General features: G+C 37.0%; 1 protein-coding gene across 1 annotated transcript in view; it reads right to left on the bottom strand.

The window, feature by feature from the left end:
• The window catches only part of flna (filamin A, alpha (actin binding protein 280)), a 66,477-nt gene extending 46,912 nt beyond the window's left edge, over positions 1-19,565 (bottom strand). Inside the window, exons 1-2 of the mRNA XM_056448998.1 lie at positions 19,324-19,565; positions 13,804-14,286 (exon numbers count right to left, since the gene is read on the bottom strand). Coding sequence (XP_056304973.1) covers positions 13,804-14,185 — 382 coding nt within the window. The 5' untranslated portion in view covers positions 14,186-14,286; positions 19,324-19,565. The remainder of the gene's footprint in view (positions 1-13,803; positions 14,287-19,323) is intronic.
• Positions 19,566-21,059: the final 1,494 nt, after the last annotated feature.

Below are 21,059 nucleotides of genomic sequence, written 5' to 3'. Positions count from 1 at the left end.
TTGGGGGTTAATAAAATGACTATAAATAAAACTAATTTTAGAATGAACGATTCCGGTTAATGGAGAGTACATTAATTTCTAAAAGAATGGCTTAAAAATGGAATAATCTAGCTGGTAGAGCAAAACGCTGTCAGAAAGAGGAAAGCAAGTGCTTGATCTGTTCAGAAATAGACTTGTAATGAATGCTTTGTATATTGTGAGATCTCGCATAACATCGTATCCCCCCGCTGACCCATTCCAGTTATCCAACAGTGCTTGTTTGGCCACGTAAAATAATACATTTCACATTTTTCTCTAGTTCTGGTCTCCTGGTGCGGTTTACAAACCATGAGCCCCCAGAGTCTGTTGGAATTCATCTTTGCTTCTGGCAAAGGTGCCATTGAACCTTCTCTGATCCCTTTATTCATAGACCAAACAAGGGATATGTGCCTCAGCAATGGGGCAATAATATGGAAATTTACAGACCCATAAAGAAGTGCCATTATGGTTAATGTTGGCAGAGGGAGTTTTAACAATCACCAAATTCTTCCAGAGTCAGTTCAAGTGGAACGGCCCTGTAGATCATGCCAGCTTTATGTGACTCTGATGCATTTTATTCCAACAAGGCATTGACGGAAAGAAAATATGAGCAGAAAATGCAGTAATGCAAACTATTATGAGTGACTGCTGCAGCCTGATTCACTGTTATTCCAGAAGACAAAAAAAAAAAAAATCAAGACAGACTCCACACAAGCTTGTTGGTGCTTGTTTATGGTATTAAAGGCGGACCTTGCAATCAAGCAAGTAAGGGCAGGGCTTTACACACACTGTGAAGCACAAATCAATCATAAACAGCTTGATCAAAATGATACACAGACATTTTCCTTAAGTGCAGCATATTTTTTGGCCTTTAGGGCCTTGGGAGTTGAGCTGCATTTGGCAGATCATCTCATACTGTTATGTTCACAGGAAAGACCTTTATGTGCACTAGAAATGGGCTTAAAATTGGGAGTGTACATATATTTAAAATAATAAATAAAAAACATCAGGCTATTTCTCTTCTATGAATCCTCAGCATCATTCCTTACAGACAGAACAAGCTGTTGTTTGCAGCTCCCACAAACCTGTTGAATAAGTTAAAAAGCAATGCAGCCAAATGGTTCATAATGACTTTTGGTGTAAAGCTGGAATGGGGGTAGGGATGTTTGAATGGAAAGTCTGCAGGTCAGTCTTGAGCCCCGATTTTTATTGTCGGTTACAAAAGTCACCATGTCAGATTATGCGATTTTCTTTCTTTATAAAATCTTGACTTGTAGTGGGTAACGGATGTACCAGACTACACGTTCCTTCACGATCAGTAATCCTGGGATGTCTACGATGAGTGTTATTTCCCAAAGCAGTCACAAGTGTTGCTATAACAATATTTCTTATCTTATTTTTAAAAATCTTATTTCAAATCTCATACACTGATGCTTGCAGACAACTAATAACTACATTATTTAAGGGCATTTGTTATGACATGGTTAAGATCAAACTTATGATTCCTTTATAATATTAAGATTTTCATTGAAATCTAAAATGTACATTTTCATGCCATGCCTTGCTTATTAAACAATCCCTCCCCTGAACTTGCCGTGAGTGAGATGGAGAAAATGAAAGCACATTAGCAGCGGAAAAATTTGATGATTAAGACAAATCTTTAAAATAATGACATATTTAAAAAAAATAACAAATATATAACTGAAATTTGTGATACCTTACAAAAAAAAAAACCACAGTCTTTATTAAATCCTTATTTAATAAATCATGCACCCGTATAGTTGAGTAGCACAAACAAAAAAATAATTTGTATATTTCTAGGAAAAAATAATTTTTTAAACTAATCTAGTTTGCTATATTTAAACTTAATTTTAACGTATCTTGGTCAGTTATCTATAAACAACAGTAATGAATAACCTGAGGTGATGCGCATCAAAACAAGTCTGCTATATGTGCCAAAAAACACAAATTGTCGTGAGGTTGTTAAATAAAATATTAATCTAGCCTAAATTAAATTAAAGTGAAATATTCGGTTTCAGAGAAGCCTATATTAAACTGTTTTCACTATTAATGACAAATTTGAATAAGCAGGAAATGCTTTTACAATGTATTCGCAGCACTGCACATGTTTCCAGATAACCTCGGAAGAACAAACTCTGCTGAAAGGATGAGAACTCAGAAACTTGTTGTGAGAATTAAGATGTCTGCATATTTGTGCCAGTCATCAGATAATATTGCTTTAACTACCTTTTCTAAAATTAAGGAGTTTTAAAGTTCGCATAACCAATGATTGATCTTATCCACCCAAAAGTAAATATGCAGACTATTTTTCGATTAACTGACTAGCACATTACCGGCACCACCTGCAGATCTAACTGAGAAAGCATGTGCACTTATTGCACAGCGTCACCAACGTGACAAAACTCGAAAACATATACTAATAAACTAATAAAAACATTAAACATGCTAGACTCTCTGCTATGGTTTCGTGAGCGTCACAGGCATGGTATCAATTGTCATGAACAATGGCACATTACACGAGAAAAAAAAAAAAAAACGATTGAATCTTGTGTCACGACGCCCATTTGTTGTTTACGAATCCCAACAACACCCTACGACAAGGAAATTGTGCCGAAATAGTGACAAAAATAGTGATCTGACCGGGGCTGTAGTCTTGTATAATTGGTCTGATTTATACCACAAATTGCTAATAAGGATTAATGGGGCTTCATATTGCATGTGTTCTTGCATTTATAAACACATTAGAGAGAGTACAACAATAGAAATGAGAAACATTGGAACTTTAAGGCTTTCTACACTTAAGTATAAACAGGGAAGTGACAGGGCTGGGTAATTATTCCAGTTTTATGGATTAAAAAGCCATATTTTGGCCCTTTTTTATTGCCACTAAGCATTTGATATGTTGAATAATTACTTCTACCTTGGAACTACAAACAAACACCCTCAATAAGAAACTATCAAAAAAAAATAAACAAGAGTCAAGCTTTAATTTTCCTATTATTGAAGAGGGATAACATGTTACAACAGCAATGTTTGGGAATGAGTGGTTAATGTAGCTTACAATTTTTAGTGCAGACAAAACCAAGTCATTCAACACCTTCAATCGCTTAAAATATTGAAGTCAAATAAACACAAAAAATTAACCACACTAATCAACTAGCTGCTTCATCCAAGACCACACGATCACCTTAACCATGACTTCATGAGGCAAGTGGGGGTCGAAGACAGAGACACAGGCCTGATGACGCACTGCACACAATGGCAAACACATGAAACATGACAGGAATCTGTGCTGCTGCTGCATTCCCACCACACACTCCAGGAAACATACACACAGCACACTTATTCCTTTTAAGGACATTTGTGCTCACAGCTCTCCATCAAATTCCCAAAACATGAATCTCTTGTCCGACAGAAAAGCTGGCAGTGAGTAAGTGAAGATAAATCAAAGGAGACGATGACGGAAAGAGGGGGACAGAAGCAGAAAAAGAGATGCTGACTAAAATGGGCAACGACAAAATATACAAAAGGACAAAGATAGTCCAATAGCCAAGGAAAGGGCATTGCTGCCCAGTGACTCGATGACTAAACAGACGGTTTTCTGCATGAAGGCACCATGACATCATGTCCGATGATCTAACACAAATACAAGCGAGATTAAGAGATAACCAAAGTAAATATTTAGAGGCCATAATGCTTACTTCTCAGAAGGAGGCATTCCTCATGCATTACTAATGGGACATTATAGTAAATTCTGGTCATAAACAGACAGAGGGACAAGACCATATTAAAATGTAGGGTTTTCAATTTAATAAAACTTTTCATATTAAAGAATTTTCCAAATTGACTTAAAAAAAAGAAATTAGAATTTAAGAAAGACAAAAATTAAAGATGATCAGAATTCAGATATGTGGAAGAATTAAAGTATAATGTTTAAACGTAAACAAGATAAAAATGAGGCTGACAAAACTGAAATGGCAAACACTCACCAGATCCAGTGATTTTATTTTTCGTGTGCACAGAAATGTGTTTGCACTTTTATTTATTATGTGCATATTTATGATTTCTTGTTAGTGTTTGTCTCTCAAATTTACGTAATTAAAGAACAGGGTGTACTCTATTGCTAATGTAAATGTGTATTTTACTAAATGTAGACAAATAGGGTGGTTACCAGTGAGCAGCAATTATATTTAAATACTGATCCCATGTCAGAAAAACAAATACTAGAAATTAAATATTGAAAATTAATTGACATGGAATCAAAACTATATAAATTAGAATACAATTGCCAAACTGGTTGCGATATCCAGCCCAACAAATCCTAGAACAATATTTTAACATACAAAGATTATAGGATAAAGGCACTGATGTGCTGGCGATCAGATGAAGGCATCTTTGTAAACAGGCCTGATTGTGGATATGCTTTGCTACCATTCTGCCTCCCCTACTGCTTGCCTGCCAAGCCTTAAAACACAACCATCGACTCAGACAATGATGGCGAATTATGGTCTTCCTGTTTGAGCCTTGTTGGAGCGCTGAGTCATCATCAGTAGTGGATCAGAGCAGAGATTCACTCTCATGACTCGCTCTGTCTGGATATGCCAAATACCCTCAGCCGCTCTGACATCAGCCCTCACCCTTGACCCCACACTGCCGGACAACACAACGCAGATGTTTAAAACACAGACAAGGTGGAAAATGTCAAACTTTGGTTCGATAATTAGCCCAATATCATTTCATTCACGAAGTTGCGGTCATTTCCAAGCAGTGGGGGTTTTATGTTTGTGTACAGCTGTAGAGGAGGTTTGAGGAAATTGCCCACATTCCAAAAAGGTCTTATCATCATGGTCAGGACGTCTGGGCACAAACGCAATCAGAGGCACAAAAAACTTGACAGGAATGAACCACCCCCATTCTCACTCCTTGCTCTAATAAGGCTTTTAATTCTTCTGTGAAACGCAGACTCTAGTTTAAAAATGCCTTGTTGAGAAATATATATATATATATATATATATATAGACAGCGTTAAGACCATTGTTTAAAATCCAGCATGGAGATTGGATGTCTGTACCGGCCAGTACAAAGTGATGTCATTGAGTTTTCAGCATTCATTTATGAGACCTGGTTCGAACCAATCAGTGCGCTCTATTGTGAATGAGATGCAACTTCACTAATATGCATGATAAAGTGTCGAAGACTCTTTTTACCTGTTAAGACTGACATATACTTCAGCGTCAATTGCACGTGTATGCTCCGATGCAGCCTTCACGTGGTTGCATAGCCTTCACCGTAGCAGACGCAGACACTGACGCGCACCTCTCAAAAAAAAATAAAAAATGTAACTACACGTCGCAATGATGCGTAGCACAAGCAATCTGTGATTGGTCTGCTTGGTAGCTGTGACTTGTGTGGGTGGGAGCGGGAGCTGCAAGATCCTGTTGGAGCGAGTGTTTACAAGTGCCGAGTACCGTAAAGTAGCTCTAGATGACTGTTGTTTTGGGTTTACTTTACGGTTACAGTTGCAACATGTCCGCCATTTCCCACCTCTGAATGAGCGAGTTTTAGCTACTACATTAAGGTAGCATTCAAAAAAACAAAAGATAAAAACCTACTGCCAGCTAGAGTTACGAAAGTGTTATTGCAGCTTAACACAAACAGAAGTACACATGCACGACAACACGCAAGGCTGGCCCCGGGGATCAAATCACTTGAAGTAGAAATCATCCTTTACAGTGTTCAGAGAGACGCTATGTTATGTTATGTAACATGCTATGTTGTCAACCGTATTTCAAACCAGTAGAAGAATTTTTCAGAGACATGGGTCGTCAGTGTTGCGTTTATAAAGCACAGCTCACGTGTGGACCCAAGCAGTTGGATAACAGTGGTCTGCTTTTTGTCACGTGTTAGGTTTGTAAAGAACATTTTTTGCCAGAAAGCTTTTCGCACTAGTCTCCTTTTATGTATAAAAAAAAAAAAAAAAACTTTTTTTTTTTTTTTTTAAAAAGACCCGGTTCCAGATCGTGTTGATTGTCCAGTCTCTACGGATTTGGTAAGTGTGTGATCAATGTCCGTTGTTTATGTTTCTCCAGATAGCAAAATTAGTTAGTATAGTCAGGAGTACCCTTTCAGTTTTTAAAGACATACCTTAGTCAAAATGAATTTAGTTACTAAGTTTACAGTAACATCACTACAATATTCAGATAGCAAAAGTTAGACTGAATCGTCAACAGTACTCTCTCAGTTTTTGAAGACAACTACTTGGTGAAATGACTGAAGTTACAACATAATTCACAGTAATATTACTACAATATTATGGACTGAAAATACTTTGTTCTAAATAAATCAAATAAATCTGTTCGGTTTGAAACTTGTTGTAAATAACTGCTTTTTGGATTAACCATTTTATAACTTCAAATTTATGGTCTAACTGATGTAAAAACCCATCTCCTTCAATTGGTAAAGCACATCAGAGTAAATCTAAATTAGATCATGTAATTATATTCTAAAAATTACTAGAAAATACTGCATTACATTTCTTTCAGTAAGAATATACATTTGTGTATCGCCATGTGATGTCATTTTCACGTACGAGTATGATGTCATATACGTATGAGTATGATGTCATTTTCACGTCATTTTCATGCTTGATTTGAGCCAGACCCAACTTCACTTGTCAAATATCCACTTTATACCTGATTTTTTTTAAGTACATTTTACAATACTTCATGTCTACATTTGAATGAATTCAATGATGATGTTGTTGTTGATGAAAAAAAAGAAAAATTTTACACAAAAAGGTGAACTTCCCATTTTGCCAGCTTCAAGAAAACATCAAGCTGGCATTTTTTTTTTTAAACAGGGGCCCCGGTTTCCTCAAAGACAAAGACTGTGTGGTTCAAAGTTACATATCAGTTTAACAGAGATAAACTTTCGCCACAAGGTCTGCCCGCAAATGACAAGAGCTAGTCAGCATGTTTCTTTCGGTCCAACATTTGCAGTTAGAAGAACCTAAAATAAGCATGACAACAACTGTTGCGCTGCAGGATTTAATGAGAACCATGTGGCACAGAAATGGCAAATTCTACTCATCCCGAGTTTGGTTTTTTCAAAACACACAATACATATCCAATACACGATTTTAGGAGCATGAACTCAAAGTAAAAGAAAAGGAAGTTTTCTTGCAATGACTTCCAAATGTCCCTCCCTCCTTTCCTCCCTCCTTCTCTTCTCGCGCTCTCTCTCTGGAAATGTTCCCCTTGGTTTTTTAGCCTTAAAAGGGCAGAAGCAAACTTGATCCTGGCAGGCCACCCATTCCCTTGCACAGGGGTTTCTGATTACAGAGGAGAGGGAGGAGGCAGGGAAAGGAAGAGAAGGACTGAGGGAGGGAAAACTGACTACAGCACAAAACTGCTGCGGTAGTGCTTTTGCAAAACCCCATATTGACAGAGCTGGATTGTCATTTGGCAGAGTAGTTTAGTGGCTGGACAGGTCCCAGTTTCATCAACTTCACCTCAAACAAGAGGCCAGGAGAGTATCGGTTCATATTAAACATGTGATTTTCATTACATCAAAGCCCATAGGGTCCGTTTAGCTGCACAATCCAGATCTTCCACAGGAATATGAGGCATTTTAACACAGACATTTTAACAAGATCTGGCTATGTTCAACGGCATTTCCATTCATCAGTAGTCCTGCCAGGGTGACTGTGCATATACATCTCAAATCTTCAATAAAAGTGGTGAAAAATGACTCTGGGCAATCTGATAAGCGTCAATTGTTTTGATTACTTCCCTTAAGACATCAGAGATAAATCCTGTAGATTTGACAATCCTTTTAAAGAGTCTTACATCAGCGCTGTGATAATGCATTCTTCTCTGGGTTGCCGGATCAAGGAAGTGCCATGCAATTATAGCCATTAGGAAACCTCCCCTCCACCCTTCCTTGATCCCACTTGCACTTCTCTTATTTGTCATCCATCCCCATTGGACCCACCTCCATTCTCCCAATATGAACAAGTCATATCCTGTCTAAGAATACTGCAAAAAATACCCCACATCTCTGTATTAACTTAATAACTTTGGCCAAACTCTTATCTCAGCTCAAACGGGAGAACTTCCCTTTTATTTGTCCCCTGCACTTCATTGAATAATTGCTCAAAGTGAGCTACTTTACACAATTTGCACAAGTCAAGTGATGCCTTAGCACATGGTATGCAAATAGCACTGCACAATGGTGCATAATTTACTAGCATATACATTTCCTTTTGACCATTTCTCTTCTGTCACAAACTACAATTTGGGGACCTTCACATTATTTTTTCCCTCTAATAAACAATATTTGCTGTTATATGCTTGTACAACAACAAAAAAACTAATCAAAACTAATGTACCACTACTGCTCGACCACTAGAAGTTCCACCACTACACTGTAAAGAATAAGATGATCAATTAGCCATGACTAAATGTTTTTTTTTGTAACAAACCAAGTTAAACATTTACTAACTTAATTTTAAGTTACACAAGCTGTTTTAATTCAGTTTAATACAATAAATTAATAAGTTCAATGGACTCATAAGGTTAAATTTGATTCAGTTACCAAATTTAAGGCAACCTGTAATGTTTTTACAGTGTATCCAAGAAAAGATTGTGAATGTTTAACAGTTTTATTAACTAAATGCTTTTATCAGGTTATGCATCAAGATATGAATTGATAAAAGCTGCTTATAATCTTTTAGAGATTTTAGTTTGAAATGTTGCTGGATCTTTTGTCTCAACTAGCTGATGTCCAGAACAACATTTGATCCAATTTTGCTTGATATTTATTTTGTTTAATGCAATTTAAATGTTTCACCAGTTTACAGCCTCCTTCCTGCAACCCGTTTGTCAGTTTACTTCAGTTGCATAAGCTCTTTGCAGTTTGTGGTTCAAATTAATTCCCCAAACCATGGACTATAAAACAGAATAAAACAGACATTCTGTCCACCACAAAAAAAAAAAACACTCCTGTAGCCACAGTCCCTTCTACTCATCTCCAATTATCCAGTCTACCTACCTATTTGTCTCTCGGTTTGCCATCACGAGGCTTTTCGAAGAACAGAAAGAACGTGGCAGACGTCTTCATGTGGTTTTCGTGCCACTGTTTTGTCTAGCTGAGTGACAACGACCTTAAAAAATAACCTTCAAAAGGTTTACCAGTAAAGTGGAACAACAGAATCTGAGTCACAGAGAGTCATTCAATAACAAAATCACAAAAATTATTTTTGTTTCTGCAGAAATTTGGAGATTCTGGTATGACAAATTAGGAATATAAAACAAAACGGTACAACCACATTGTGGTTGGGTTGCAAGACTATCGGGTGCTTTCCAGTGTGGTGAAGAGTGTGAGGGTACACAATCACGCACACTTGCACACATGCCTGTGGTGCACATCAGAACAACTAGGGCACTTTATAGTGACTTATCTGAGATTAAAAGTAACTGCAGTGACATGAGTGAGCACTGGAATGAAGAAGGTTAGGTAAAAGCATAAATCCACAGACACCTTGCACAACAGACCATGTATTTGAATTAACGGACCAAAGTGTGTCGTTCTAGAGAGCAATTTTAGATTCAATTATTAATAAAGATGCTGGCAGGGTCTTACACACGGACTAAAAAAATTTAATTAATTTATAAAAAAAAAAATTAAAAAAAATTTAAAATGTGATTAGCAAAGGATTTTGGGAAAGAAAGATCCTGGTGCTTCTTTGTTTTTTTTTGGTTGGTTGGTTTTTTTTCTGCAGCCGAGGTTGTAAAATAATCAGCTGTCCATTTTGCCCTGTAATCAGACTTCAGATTTATAGTTATTGGCATATATATCAGCTATCGGCCTACAAATACAGAGATTTATTCGAAACTTCCATATTGGTGCACTTAATCCTTCCAATAACAATATGGAAACTGTCTTTAGCTTTTGTTTTGATTTCTTAATATGAAACGCTTCATGAGATTTTAGTAATAAAGAGAATAAAGTAATAAAAGATCAAGTTAATGGAGACTAACTTTATTTTTTCTTTCAGTTTTTTAAACTTCAGGATTACTTTCATTCAGGTCTATGAAAATGTAACTTTTTTTTATGCTTATAAAATGGGAAAAGTGAGTAAAGTATGTCCTCAGGTCAGCTGAAAAAGTATCTTACTGCTGTGCTACATTGCAACAGCACCACTATCCAAATGATTTGGAAATCCTGGCATAACCAATAAAGCACAACAACATCAGGTATTCTCCCTCAGCTTTGGACCTGTTAAATAATTGCATGCCACTAATGGAGTTTGAAAGCATTTTACTAAGAAAAAAAAAAATCATTCTTAACAATATTAAACTTAAAATGCGGGAAACAACGTAAAATAGGGAAACACTTGAACCTGGAATTCCAGTTCGAATGCCAATTTAATATCAAGAATCATCTAAATTTGAGCTTCCTGCATTGGGGAGGCTCTAAACTGTTGCACAACAGGCCACAGAGGTTTACTGAATTCATTCTATCCAGCACCTTCAGGCAAACACTCACTTCATGACAGCAGAATCAAGTCTTAACCTGCAACTCACCTCGACAAGCTTGAAGGCAATTACCCTGACCAAAGTCATTATTCTGACTCCATGTGGAATTAGTGCATTTAAAGGCACCTCCAGCAAGTCGAGATGATGAGCAAGACATTTGTAGAACATCAACTATTCTTAAGTGCCATAAATATTGTTAAAAACTTATGCTGATTAAAATCAAGATCCGCTATGTCACATTTAAGTACTAACAGGCCAGATGAAGAAACCGATTAGAGTGTCTCTAGGCTCCACACTTGAAAGCTTTTTTATGAGCCCCACCCAGATGAAGACAGAGATATGGGGCTGTCAGGGAAAGCAGTTCTGCATTCGTATAGACAAGCAAAATATGGGGCCTGTCATGACAGAGAAACATGCAGAACACCATCTGTATGCTCAATGCTCAACACAAATGCACATTTAGAGATTCATGTTCACAATTTGTTGTTCAAATGTTAATGTCTTCATTCTAAATGCAAGAACACTATAAAAGATCTAAACTATTAAATCATCCAATTTTAAAAACTAATTACATTTTCAGGAAGAAAACTGATATGCATGACAATTGGCTCCATTGGTTGTGCTATGCCATTCTTAAAAACATGCAACCACACAATCATTTGTGTGCGAGCAATCCATACTGAAACTAAACTGAGTTTGCTCCCATTAACAGTAATGGATGGAGGAGTTTCTAAATACAAATATTGAGCAATTGATGAATGATCCTTGATTGCAACACAACTGAAAGGATGTTTATTCATACCCTCTAGGCGCTGTTGGGAAACTCTTCCATTAAGCCCTACAGCCACTGGGCTGTGGCACTGCGAAGAAAACTATATACATGTACAATAAAACACACTGACTGAAAGATTTATCTGGACTGAAAATCTTGAAGCTCAAAAATCTGTTTAAACTTGGTAAATAATTGAAATAAAGCTATTGTTAAATGCTCTTGCTATTGTAAAACTGAACTTTTCAGTCACAGAAGATGACGGTCATCTTTTACGGGTGGTCAGAAGTAGTTCTTGCTTCCAGGGAAGATCAAGATTGTTTTTCTCTTGCATTATGCGAGTAGGCAAAACAAGTTTGTGCAAAGCCGGATGATTTTAAAGCTCAAGTGCTTTGGATATTAATGAAAAATAAAATCAACCAACGGCCATAATCATGTCTCAAGGGAATAGCAAATACAAACAGAATGCTGAAATTGAAAGTTTTTATTCTAGTTAGCTAATTATTTTGAATTATATGCAAATAACATTAAATATGTGCACATTAACTCATTTGTATGACTAATAATTTAAAAACAGGCAAAACATTTATATTTAGTTTGGAATTTCACAAATTGCTTAATATTCATTCAGATTAATAAAGGCACTAAGCTGAAAAGAAAATGGGGTCACCAGCGGAATGAACCACCAAATTATCCAGCATATGCTTTACACAGCGGATGCCCTTCCAGCTGCAACCAGACACTGGGAACACCCATACATTCATTTACACACATAGATTACGGACAATTTAGCCTACCCAATTCACCTGTACCGCATGTCTTTGGACTGTGGGGGAAACCGGAGCACCCAGAGGGAACCCACATGAACGCGGGGAGAACATGAAAACTCCAGAGAAATGCCAACTGACCCAGCCGAGGCTCGAACCAGCGACCTTCTTGCTGTGAGGCGAGAGCGCTACCCACGGCGCCACCGCATCACCCGCTTAAATAATTTTTTTTTTCAATGTTGTTTTTGCAAGAAAAAAATAAATAAAAAAAGAGCCGAGTAGTTTGCACTGCTGGATATTATGGTCTAATTTATCATTCTTATCGTGAATCACTTCCATCTTACCCTGCTTTTACCATTAAAATGCAATAGAACACAATAGATTATTATTGTGGTAACATGACATACAGAATTCACTGCTTCTCTGAACAGTAAATCGGGTCTACTTTAATTTTGCCATCTGTCATTTTAAAATTGACAAAGCACTGTTGTTGAACAGCTCAGCAAGACCAGCCAAATTATAACCTTCAAACTTCCTGCCATCATAAAGACAATGCATAAATGAAATATTTATAGGGGGACAATGTGACAATGGAGAGGGAGTGATCTGTTCACCCTAAATGTACATTATCGTTAACATGACATTAAAAAATAAATAAATAATAAAAAACCATCTCTACTTTACATGTTTATGGAGAGCAATCTGTTTTATAAAGAGGGAGACTGAGTTTATTGCTATATCAGCTATGACTATTTCATGACTAAAACAAATGAGACTTGTGAAACAACAGATTCACACTCCAGTGTCTGAAATGAGCAGTAAAGCAGAGGGCGTGTCACTCTGTTAGTCATCAATCAATCACTGAGTGAAGGAAACCGTGTCTGGACGTCTCAAACACAAGCAGTGTTGTGTAACTTGATGTTCTAATTCCTCCGTTAAAACGTTGACACCCAAATATACAACCATACACGGAGCTGCACAGCTGTGGTCCTCATGAGGGAAAGGCGTGTCCTCCAGGATCGATATTTCTACTCTGGGCGACAGGCCTGGTGAACGCCAAGTTCACGGATAATTATAATAATTAAGCCAAAAAATAATAATAAAGGTGCACAATACACTGGAATAGCCGAGAATTTTTTCACTAAAATAAGTAACCGGTTACATTATCGTCCCGCTGCATAAACTTTTAACAAAAACCGTTAAACGCTATTTTAGTTTTCATCTCTAGCACTCAGATTGGGTTAAAACAGCATAAATTGTTGGTCACGATGTCTGCTGCTGTTGTACTTTACGACATTTGGGGCTGGACTTGAAACAGTTGAATGGAGCGACTGTGGTTCCTCAAGTCTTTGTCAGATTCTCAACTGCAAATTCGACTAAAGCATCTTATTTTCACCACCATTCGCGTGTGCAACAAAGTTACAAAAGTCCACAGAACACGTGCAGCCTGTGAAGCAATGATACAAAAGTGCATGAAACAATCCGCGGCCACAGAGGCCTTCAATTCCATCACTCTATCCCGTTATTTTGTGGCCTGCATGAAATTCCATGCCCTATTTGTTGGGCATTTAACAGTCAGATCATACTTTGTGTAACAAACTCCAAACACACATTATATCTATCATAACTTTAGCCATATTTAAAAGTAAAATGTTGACTCAAAAACGAAATTGAGGTAAAAATAACATACCAATAGAAACCAGCTTGATGTTTTCAATGTCCAGGAACTCCAATGCCACGGAGACGTTCTCCAGCTGCATCTGTCTGAAGGTGGGGCGCTGGTTGTACTTGCGGAACATCTTCTTCTGGCTGAGCACCTCCAGAAGCGCGATCAGCCGGAGCCCGTCGCTCAGGTCCGTCTGCAGGTTCGCTATGCGCTTGTTGACACATTTCAGATGCTCGTTGCACCAACGGGTGAATGTATTTTGCTGGATCTTCTTCCATGGCGCGTCCTCGGCGAGATCTTTCTCTGTAGCGGGCATGTCGGCGTCCTTGTCCGGGGAGAGAGAAGCGTTGGATAGGGGAGCGGCGGCAGCGGCGCTCGACTGGTGGGGGCGTGTGTGTTGACTCATTTTTATCGACTCGGGTCTCCTGCACTAATTCGCTGTCTCGCTTTTTGGGTGGAGTCTTGAGAAACTCTGCAATTCGGGTGCTCTTCTTTCCAAAGTTATGACTAGTAGAGGAAACAAAGATTGACCGAAAATCAGTCTTGAATATGCAGTTTCATATCAGTTATAATTTGCAAAATGAGCTTTTTCAAACATATGTTGTTTCTATAAACTTTTTTTGTATTTAAAATTTACTAAAAGAGTCTTTCATTCATTTAGTCGTTTTATATGCAAGTAACTGACCTAAAAACAGCACAGAAGCAACACTGACTCAATGTCTATCAATCTGCGTACACTCAAATAGTGTTAGCTTGAGTTTGTGTTCAGGTTCAATTAAAAAATACACAAAGTCAATAAAAAAGACCCCTTTCAGTAGCCTATATAGTATGTGGTGGGCAGAAAACTTACAACTTACTGATTACAAATTCATTCATTCATTTTCCTTCGGCCTAGTCCCTTTGATGATCAGGGGTCGCCACCACAGTGGAATGAACCGCCCTGATTTCAGATTACATAATTGTAGCTAGATATTTTTCAAGACGTTTCTATACAGCCTAAAGTGACATTTAAAGGCTTAACTAGGTTAATTAGGTTAACTAGGCAGGTTAGGGTAATTAGGCAAGTTATTGTATAACGATGGTTTGTTCTGTAGACAATTGAAAAAATATATAGCTTAAAGGGGCTAATAATTTTGACTTTAAAATGGCTTTTAAAAATTAAAAACTGCTTTTATTCTAGCCGAAATAAAACAAATAAGACTTTCTCCAGAAGAAAAAATATTCTCAGACATACTGTGAAAACTTCCTTGCTGTGTTAAACATCATTTGGGAAATATTTAAAGGAAAAAAAATTCAAAGGGGGGCTAATAATTCTGACTTTAACTGTACATAATGTAACAATTACAAGTACAAAAAAATTTTAATCTGATAATGTAATCCAGATTACATGTACTCAATTAATTTTCATAGCTATTAATCCTGTTCTTGTTACAAGAAAACAATACTGCACTCTCAGAAATAAAGGTACATTTAAAAGATACATATTTGTACCCAAAGAGTCCACAGTGGTACCTCAAAGGTGCATATTAGTGCCCATTATTAGTGTACCATTATGGACCTTTCAGGTACAAATATGTACCTTTTGAAAAGGTGCTACCACAGTGACAGCTCCCATACGTTTATTTCTGAGTGTGTTAGTTTGAATTTATACTGAAATATTGATGTATTCAAAAAGTGCAGTACAGACTAAACTAAAGCAAATGTTCTATGCCATTTTTATGTGTCGATGTAATACAACTAATTATGAAAATATGCACTGCTGCTGGACATACTGTCCAAATACCTTAAGGGAAATTGACACTAGATGAGTAAGGAAGGTGAAACTATGTCTAAAGAGGTGTTTGAATACCCAAGGTGAGCATATACAAATCTTGGCATCCTCCATTTCCATCCTCCCTGCACCCATTTTGTAGGAGAAAGTCACCAAACAGAACAATTTAGAGCTGCATTAATCCAGCATTTGACTAAATAAGGCAACTGGGCCAAAACAGTGTGTGAGGACGCAGTCCAAAAAGAATGTTTCCCTATTGAGTTTTTTTTTTTCACGTTTGTCTTTCCAGGAGAATCTGTGGAATGCCCTTCATGTAATGAACCACCGATGCCCCCCTGACCCGCTCTCCAAATCCCCACCCCCATGATAAAACATCTACATAACCACACTTAACATGTTAAACTCTCACTCTCATTCTCTGTCTCATTCAGATTTATACTCACAGAAACCCTGATTTTTCTAAAAAGAGTACAAAAATGAGCAGGCTATAGTTTTACACTACAGTTTCACAACAAAACATAAAATCAATATCTTGAGGGAATATTCATGACTAGTTCTTGCAATGTATACGCCACAATCATTAATGCACTATTATTTCTCAAATCTCATGTGAAATTATATTGTCCACAATCCAGTCTAACTGTAAATAGGCCAGTTGCTCAGAAACAAAGGAAGAACAAACATGCATTCAGAACATGCCAGTATCCTACAGCTGTGCCCATATTGGGTTCTGGCGCCACCTGCAGGAAATGTAAAGCATGACAGGCTGGTTTTACGTTCCTGCTTAAAGATAGCCTAGTAAAAATTAAAAAGCATTTCATGATCTGTTTATTATCAGACAAACTGGATCGTCTGAAGTAGCAGGCTCTACTGTTTATTTTATTAGATTATATTTTAAATGAATAATGCTAAAAAAAAAACAGCAGTGGACAGCAGTGGCAATTTTAAGCAGTCACTGAGGGTCCCAAGTAATCAGGAGGCCCCAATCTAATATTGGAGAAACAGACTTGGCAATCAAATGGTCAATCAATAAATAAGGATTTACATCACATAAGTTAATTGTGACATAGAAAAAAACTAACAGAGAGAGAGACAGAGAGTGCTAAAAAGAGTTATAAAATTAAAAGGAGCCCATATTTGGTGTGTTGGGGGCCCCCAAATCACAAATGTCTGCCCCTGCTTTCCAGGAAGAGTCAGGGGTGGTTTTACCCTATTCTAAAATACACAAATATTGCACAAAACATGTTTTTCTAATTTGCTAATTTTAAAAAATATAGTTCTAATCTGTCGCAGCCAAATATAATAATATTTTAAGGTTTAAGACACATAGTTGAAAGGAACACTGAGCTACACTCTCTAATCTCCCTTAAGACAGAAGACTACTAACTCACCGCATCTGACAACAGTGAATTTATCTGGATATCTGGGAGAAGACCTGATGATATTAGCATTAAGTTACATTTCAGCAGTTTAATATCATCAAAACACGATCTCTACATATGTTGCGTTAAGGATATGCTTAACATTAAACATGCGCTAATGTATTCTCAACCTATGAGATAAAAATTGAGATAATTGTCATAATCTGACTTTGAACACTGGGTTCATTTGAGGATAGATACTAGTCAGGATGGAGAAGTGATGTTGGCATGTGACACTTCAACTTTGTCACGCTCATGTGGTTTACCCACATACTGGCTGTTAACCACAAAGGCTGATGTGCATCTCATCTGCATCAGTGAATAGCACAGATTACACTGAGCGGGAGCATGGCATTATGGGCACTTTTGCAAAAAGGAGTTTCATTCGTGTGTGTCAACAGGATGTGGCTTTGCAAGTGCTCTAGTATGTACAGAAATTAAATGTAAATAATAGATGCTAAACTCTTTTATACAGTTGAAGTCAGAATTATTAGCCCCCTTTGATTTTTTTTAATTTTTTAAATATTTCCCAAATTATGTTTAACAGAGCAAGGACATTTTCACAAAATGTCTGATATTTTTTTCTTCTGGAGAAAGTCTTATTTTTTTATTTCGGCTAGAATAAAAGCAGTTTTTAATTTTTTTTAAAACATTTTAAGGCCAAAATTATTAACCCCTTTAAGTTAATTATTTTTTCGATAGTCTACAGAACAAACCATCGTTATACAATAACTTAACTAATTACCCTAACCTGCCTAGTCAACCTAATTAACCTAGTTAAGCCTTTAAATGTCACTTTAAGCTGTATAGAAGTGTCCTGAAAAATATCCAGTAAAATATTATTTACTATCATCATGGCAAAGATAAAATAAATCAGTTAATAGAAATGAGTTATTAAAACTATTATGTTTAGAAATGTGTTGAAAAAATCGTCTCTCCATTAAACAGAAATTGGGGAAAAAAATAAACAGGTGGGCTAATAATTCAGGGGGGCTAATAATTCTGACTTCAACTGTATATTATTCATAAATTCAAATGAATTATAATACTGCAAGAGATCAGATACTTTCCTTCTGTTTACTTGTAGCAATTCATTTAAGCACATACCTTAATTTCACATTTTGACCACTGTTGCCCTGGGAAAAAAGACAGTCTATTGCGTATAGTCCGACTAAAAGTGGGGCAAGTTGCCACATTCATATTTTTAATATTTTTTACTCATATCTATTTTTATGTACTTTTTAAATGATGAAAAAATAGCCATTTTATTAAGTGTAACAGATATATTTATACAAGAACTTGTTTTCGGATCTGTCTTTAACAAAAAAAAAAAAAAAAAAAACAGATAATGCAATAAGTGATCATACTACATTTCATTATGTTCTTGCAGACAAATGGGAGAGGTGAAAGATAAAGACAATGTAAAGAGATGTAACATTATAAATGTTACTGTAACTTTTAGTAATATTACTGCAATATTAATTTAGAGGCTAGTTTGAAATCCTATTTATCAAACAAGTAGCTATACAAATCAAAAAGTAGATAAAACAGACAATCGTACAATTAGACATTTTACTCAAAGCATATTTATAGGTAGATAATAATTATGACAACGTTCTCTCGTTTTTTTTTTTTTTGTTTTTTTTTAGAAAAAATGCGCGATTTTACTGCAAAACCCAGTGTTTTAGATACATATATCTTGTCATCCAGGTGAGGTCGCGATGTTGCATGCAAGCTTCTCCTCGATCATGGGGGGGGCGCGCGCAACTCTCACATCAAAGGATGAAGGCGCGCGGACCTTTCCATATTTTCCCTTATTTGGTGAGGAGGCCTAAATAAGATTACTAAGTGATGAAATCCTCCGCAGAGCTTTAATGACGTTAATGACAACATAATATGCAGTATTATTTAAATACCATACATTTTTAGCATATACAGAGAAAGACATTAATAGCAATAATAATAAAAATATATATATTTAGGCCTATTATATAATATATTATATTATACATAATATTGTTGGCTTGTTTGGTTTTATCTTAGTGTCATATAGTTACCCCCTCACAGGTTAGTGCACTTAAAAGTACGCAGTACATGACATGCAGTTATTATTTCACGCAGAACACCCAAACAGCTACACAAACATATGCGCAGAACACAAGACGTTATGTTTTGACAGTTTGCGTCATTGTGATTTTTTAAAACTTTAACTCTTTTTAGTTTAGTTTTGACTGCAAAACCGAACAAAACGCAGACTGTCCGTGACCACAGCACTTGATGCAAGACAAAACATGCCTCGCAGCTTTGAGTAGAGGTTTCGTTTGTAACTTTGATGAACAGACGTGAACTTACTTTTTGCTGCTTGTCTTGAAGAACACCTCTAATGTCGCTGTGTCTCTTCGGGGTTTGCGTGTGGCACGGGCAGCAGAGAGTGAACTTCACTGTCCCACAGAGCAGAAACCTCACTGCACGACCCTCCCGGACCGGACGAGTGTCCCTGGAGGAAAGGCTTGTTCGCTGAACTCGAGAGAAAAAAACACTAGTGACACCCCTTAGTCTTTTCTGCCTCCTTCTGTCCTCTGCGGTCTTAATGCGAGAACCTTAATTGGTAAAGTATCAAAGAGGGGGGTTTACTCTTCTGCTGGAGCTGACGTGATACCGGCGGCCGCGCCTTCGGATTGTAAAGGTATGATGTCACCCTGTTCTGTATCTGCTCCTCCATCTGCTGCTGCTGATGCCTCAACACTGCTGCTGCTCGACAAAGAGCTGCAGATATTAAACTAACAATATACATTTAATGTAGTTTTACATCGTCTAACTTAACAATTCTTACAGATTTTTTACATACTCCAGCTCTCTGTTGTCTTTTGTTTTTTCCATTTGCTTTTTTTGTCGTGAGTTGCGTTTTCTGTTTTACTTCCCAATAGCTGGGGAAGCTTTTCAAATTTTGTTAGATTAAAACTTACAGCCTGTTTTCCGTCTGCATGCTTATTGTTTGGATGGCAGCATTCAATGTTTTGGAATAACGGTGAATGCTGCCATCCAAACACACAAAGCAAGCAGGCAGAGATGAATGAAAACTGAATACTGTTGGCTTTCAAATAAACTCGGGTTGTATGACTGAACACAATACAGACCAAGACATCTAAACAAACTAAAAAGAAGACACGAGGATGCAAGATGCAAATATAAAGAGCAGAATGCTCACACTGCAAAATAATTATTGTTGCCTCAGCATGTCTTGTTGAAACTTTTAAAGTCATCTTAACATTTCTTCAGTCAAACTAATAGTTGAAACCTGTTTAACTGAAAATAAATTAGGTAAACATAAAACATTACTTTTTACAGTGTACCTGTTTTTTTATTAGTCTTGATATTCTCTGCACAATTTAAAGAGCCCCTGTTATGCATTAAATATGCCATATTTTGGTTTTGGGGGTCCCCAACAACAGACTAATGTGCATGTAAAGTCAAAAAACACTTTCATTGTCTTATAATATGCATTTACTTTTACCTAATTATCCCAACGACTCCCCTATGATTTGTTCAGCGATTCATTTGTTCGCCACTCCGTAGCGTGATGCTGATCTGCACTGATTGGTCTGATGACCCAGTCTGTTGTGATTGGTCGACTGCGTTCAGCGTGAGACAGAGAGAAATGCTCACCACGGCTTATCAACAATTTTAAAGTAGTCAGAGTGCAGAGTGTATGTGTGAGCCCAATGCAGGAGTGCATTAAAGCAACGCAGTTTAACACCAGCATATTGCTCTTTTCTTAACAATAACTAAAAACAACGACACTTTCAGTATTAACTATTTTGAAACTTGATCGCCACACATGTGTAGGAACAGCTGACGGTGGCCATAGCAACGACAAATGGCAGCGGATCGCGAGCTCACAAACGCATTTAAATCTGTGAACAAAGCAGCGTGGGTTTTCAGCGTTTTTCAATATGAGAATATAAAGAGAACCAGATACAGTACAAGCGGCTACAAGTAACAAAACACAAATACATCATTTGCAAGCTAGAGAAAACAAGGCGTCAACCATTTTAATCGCACTTACTTACACTTGTGAAATGGAGGAA

This window comes from Danio aesculapii, chromosome 23 (genome assembly GCF_903798145.1).
Source record: "Danio aesculapii chromosome 23, fDanAes4.1, whole genome shotgun sequence".
Classification (NCBI taxonomy): Eukaryota; Metazoa; Chordata; class Actinopteri; order Cypriniformes; family Danionidae; genus Danio; species Danio aesculapii.
This window is presented reverse-complemented; position numbering and strand designations above follow the sequence as displayed.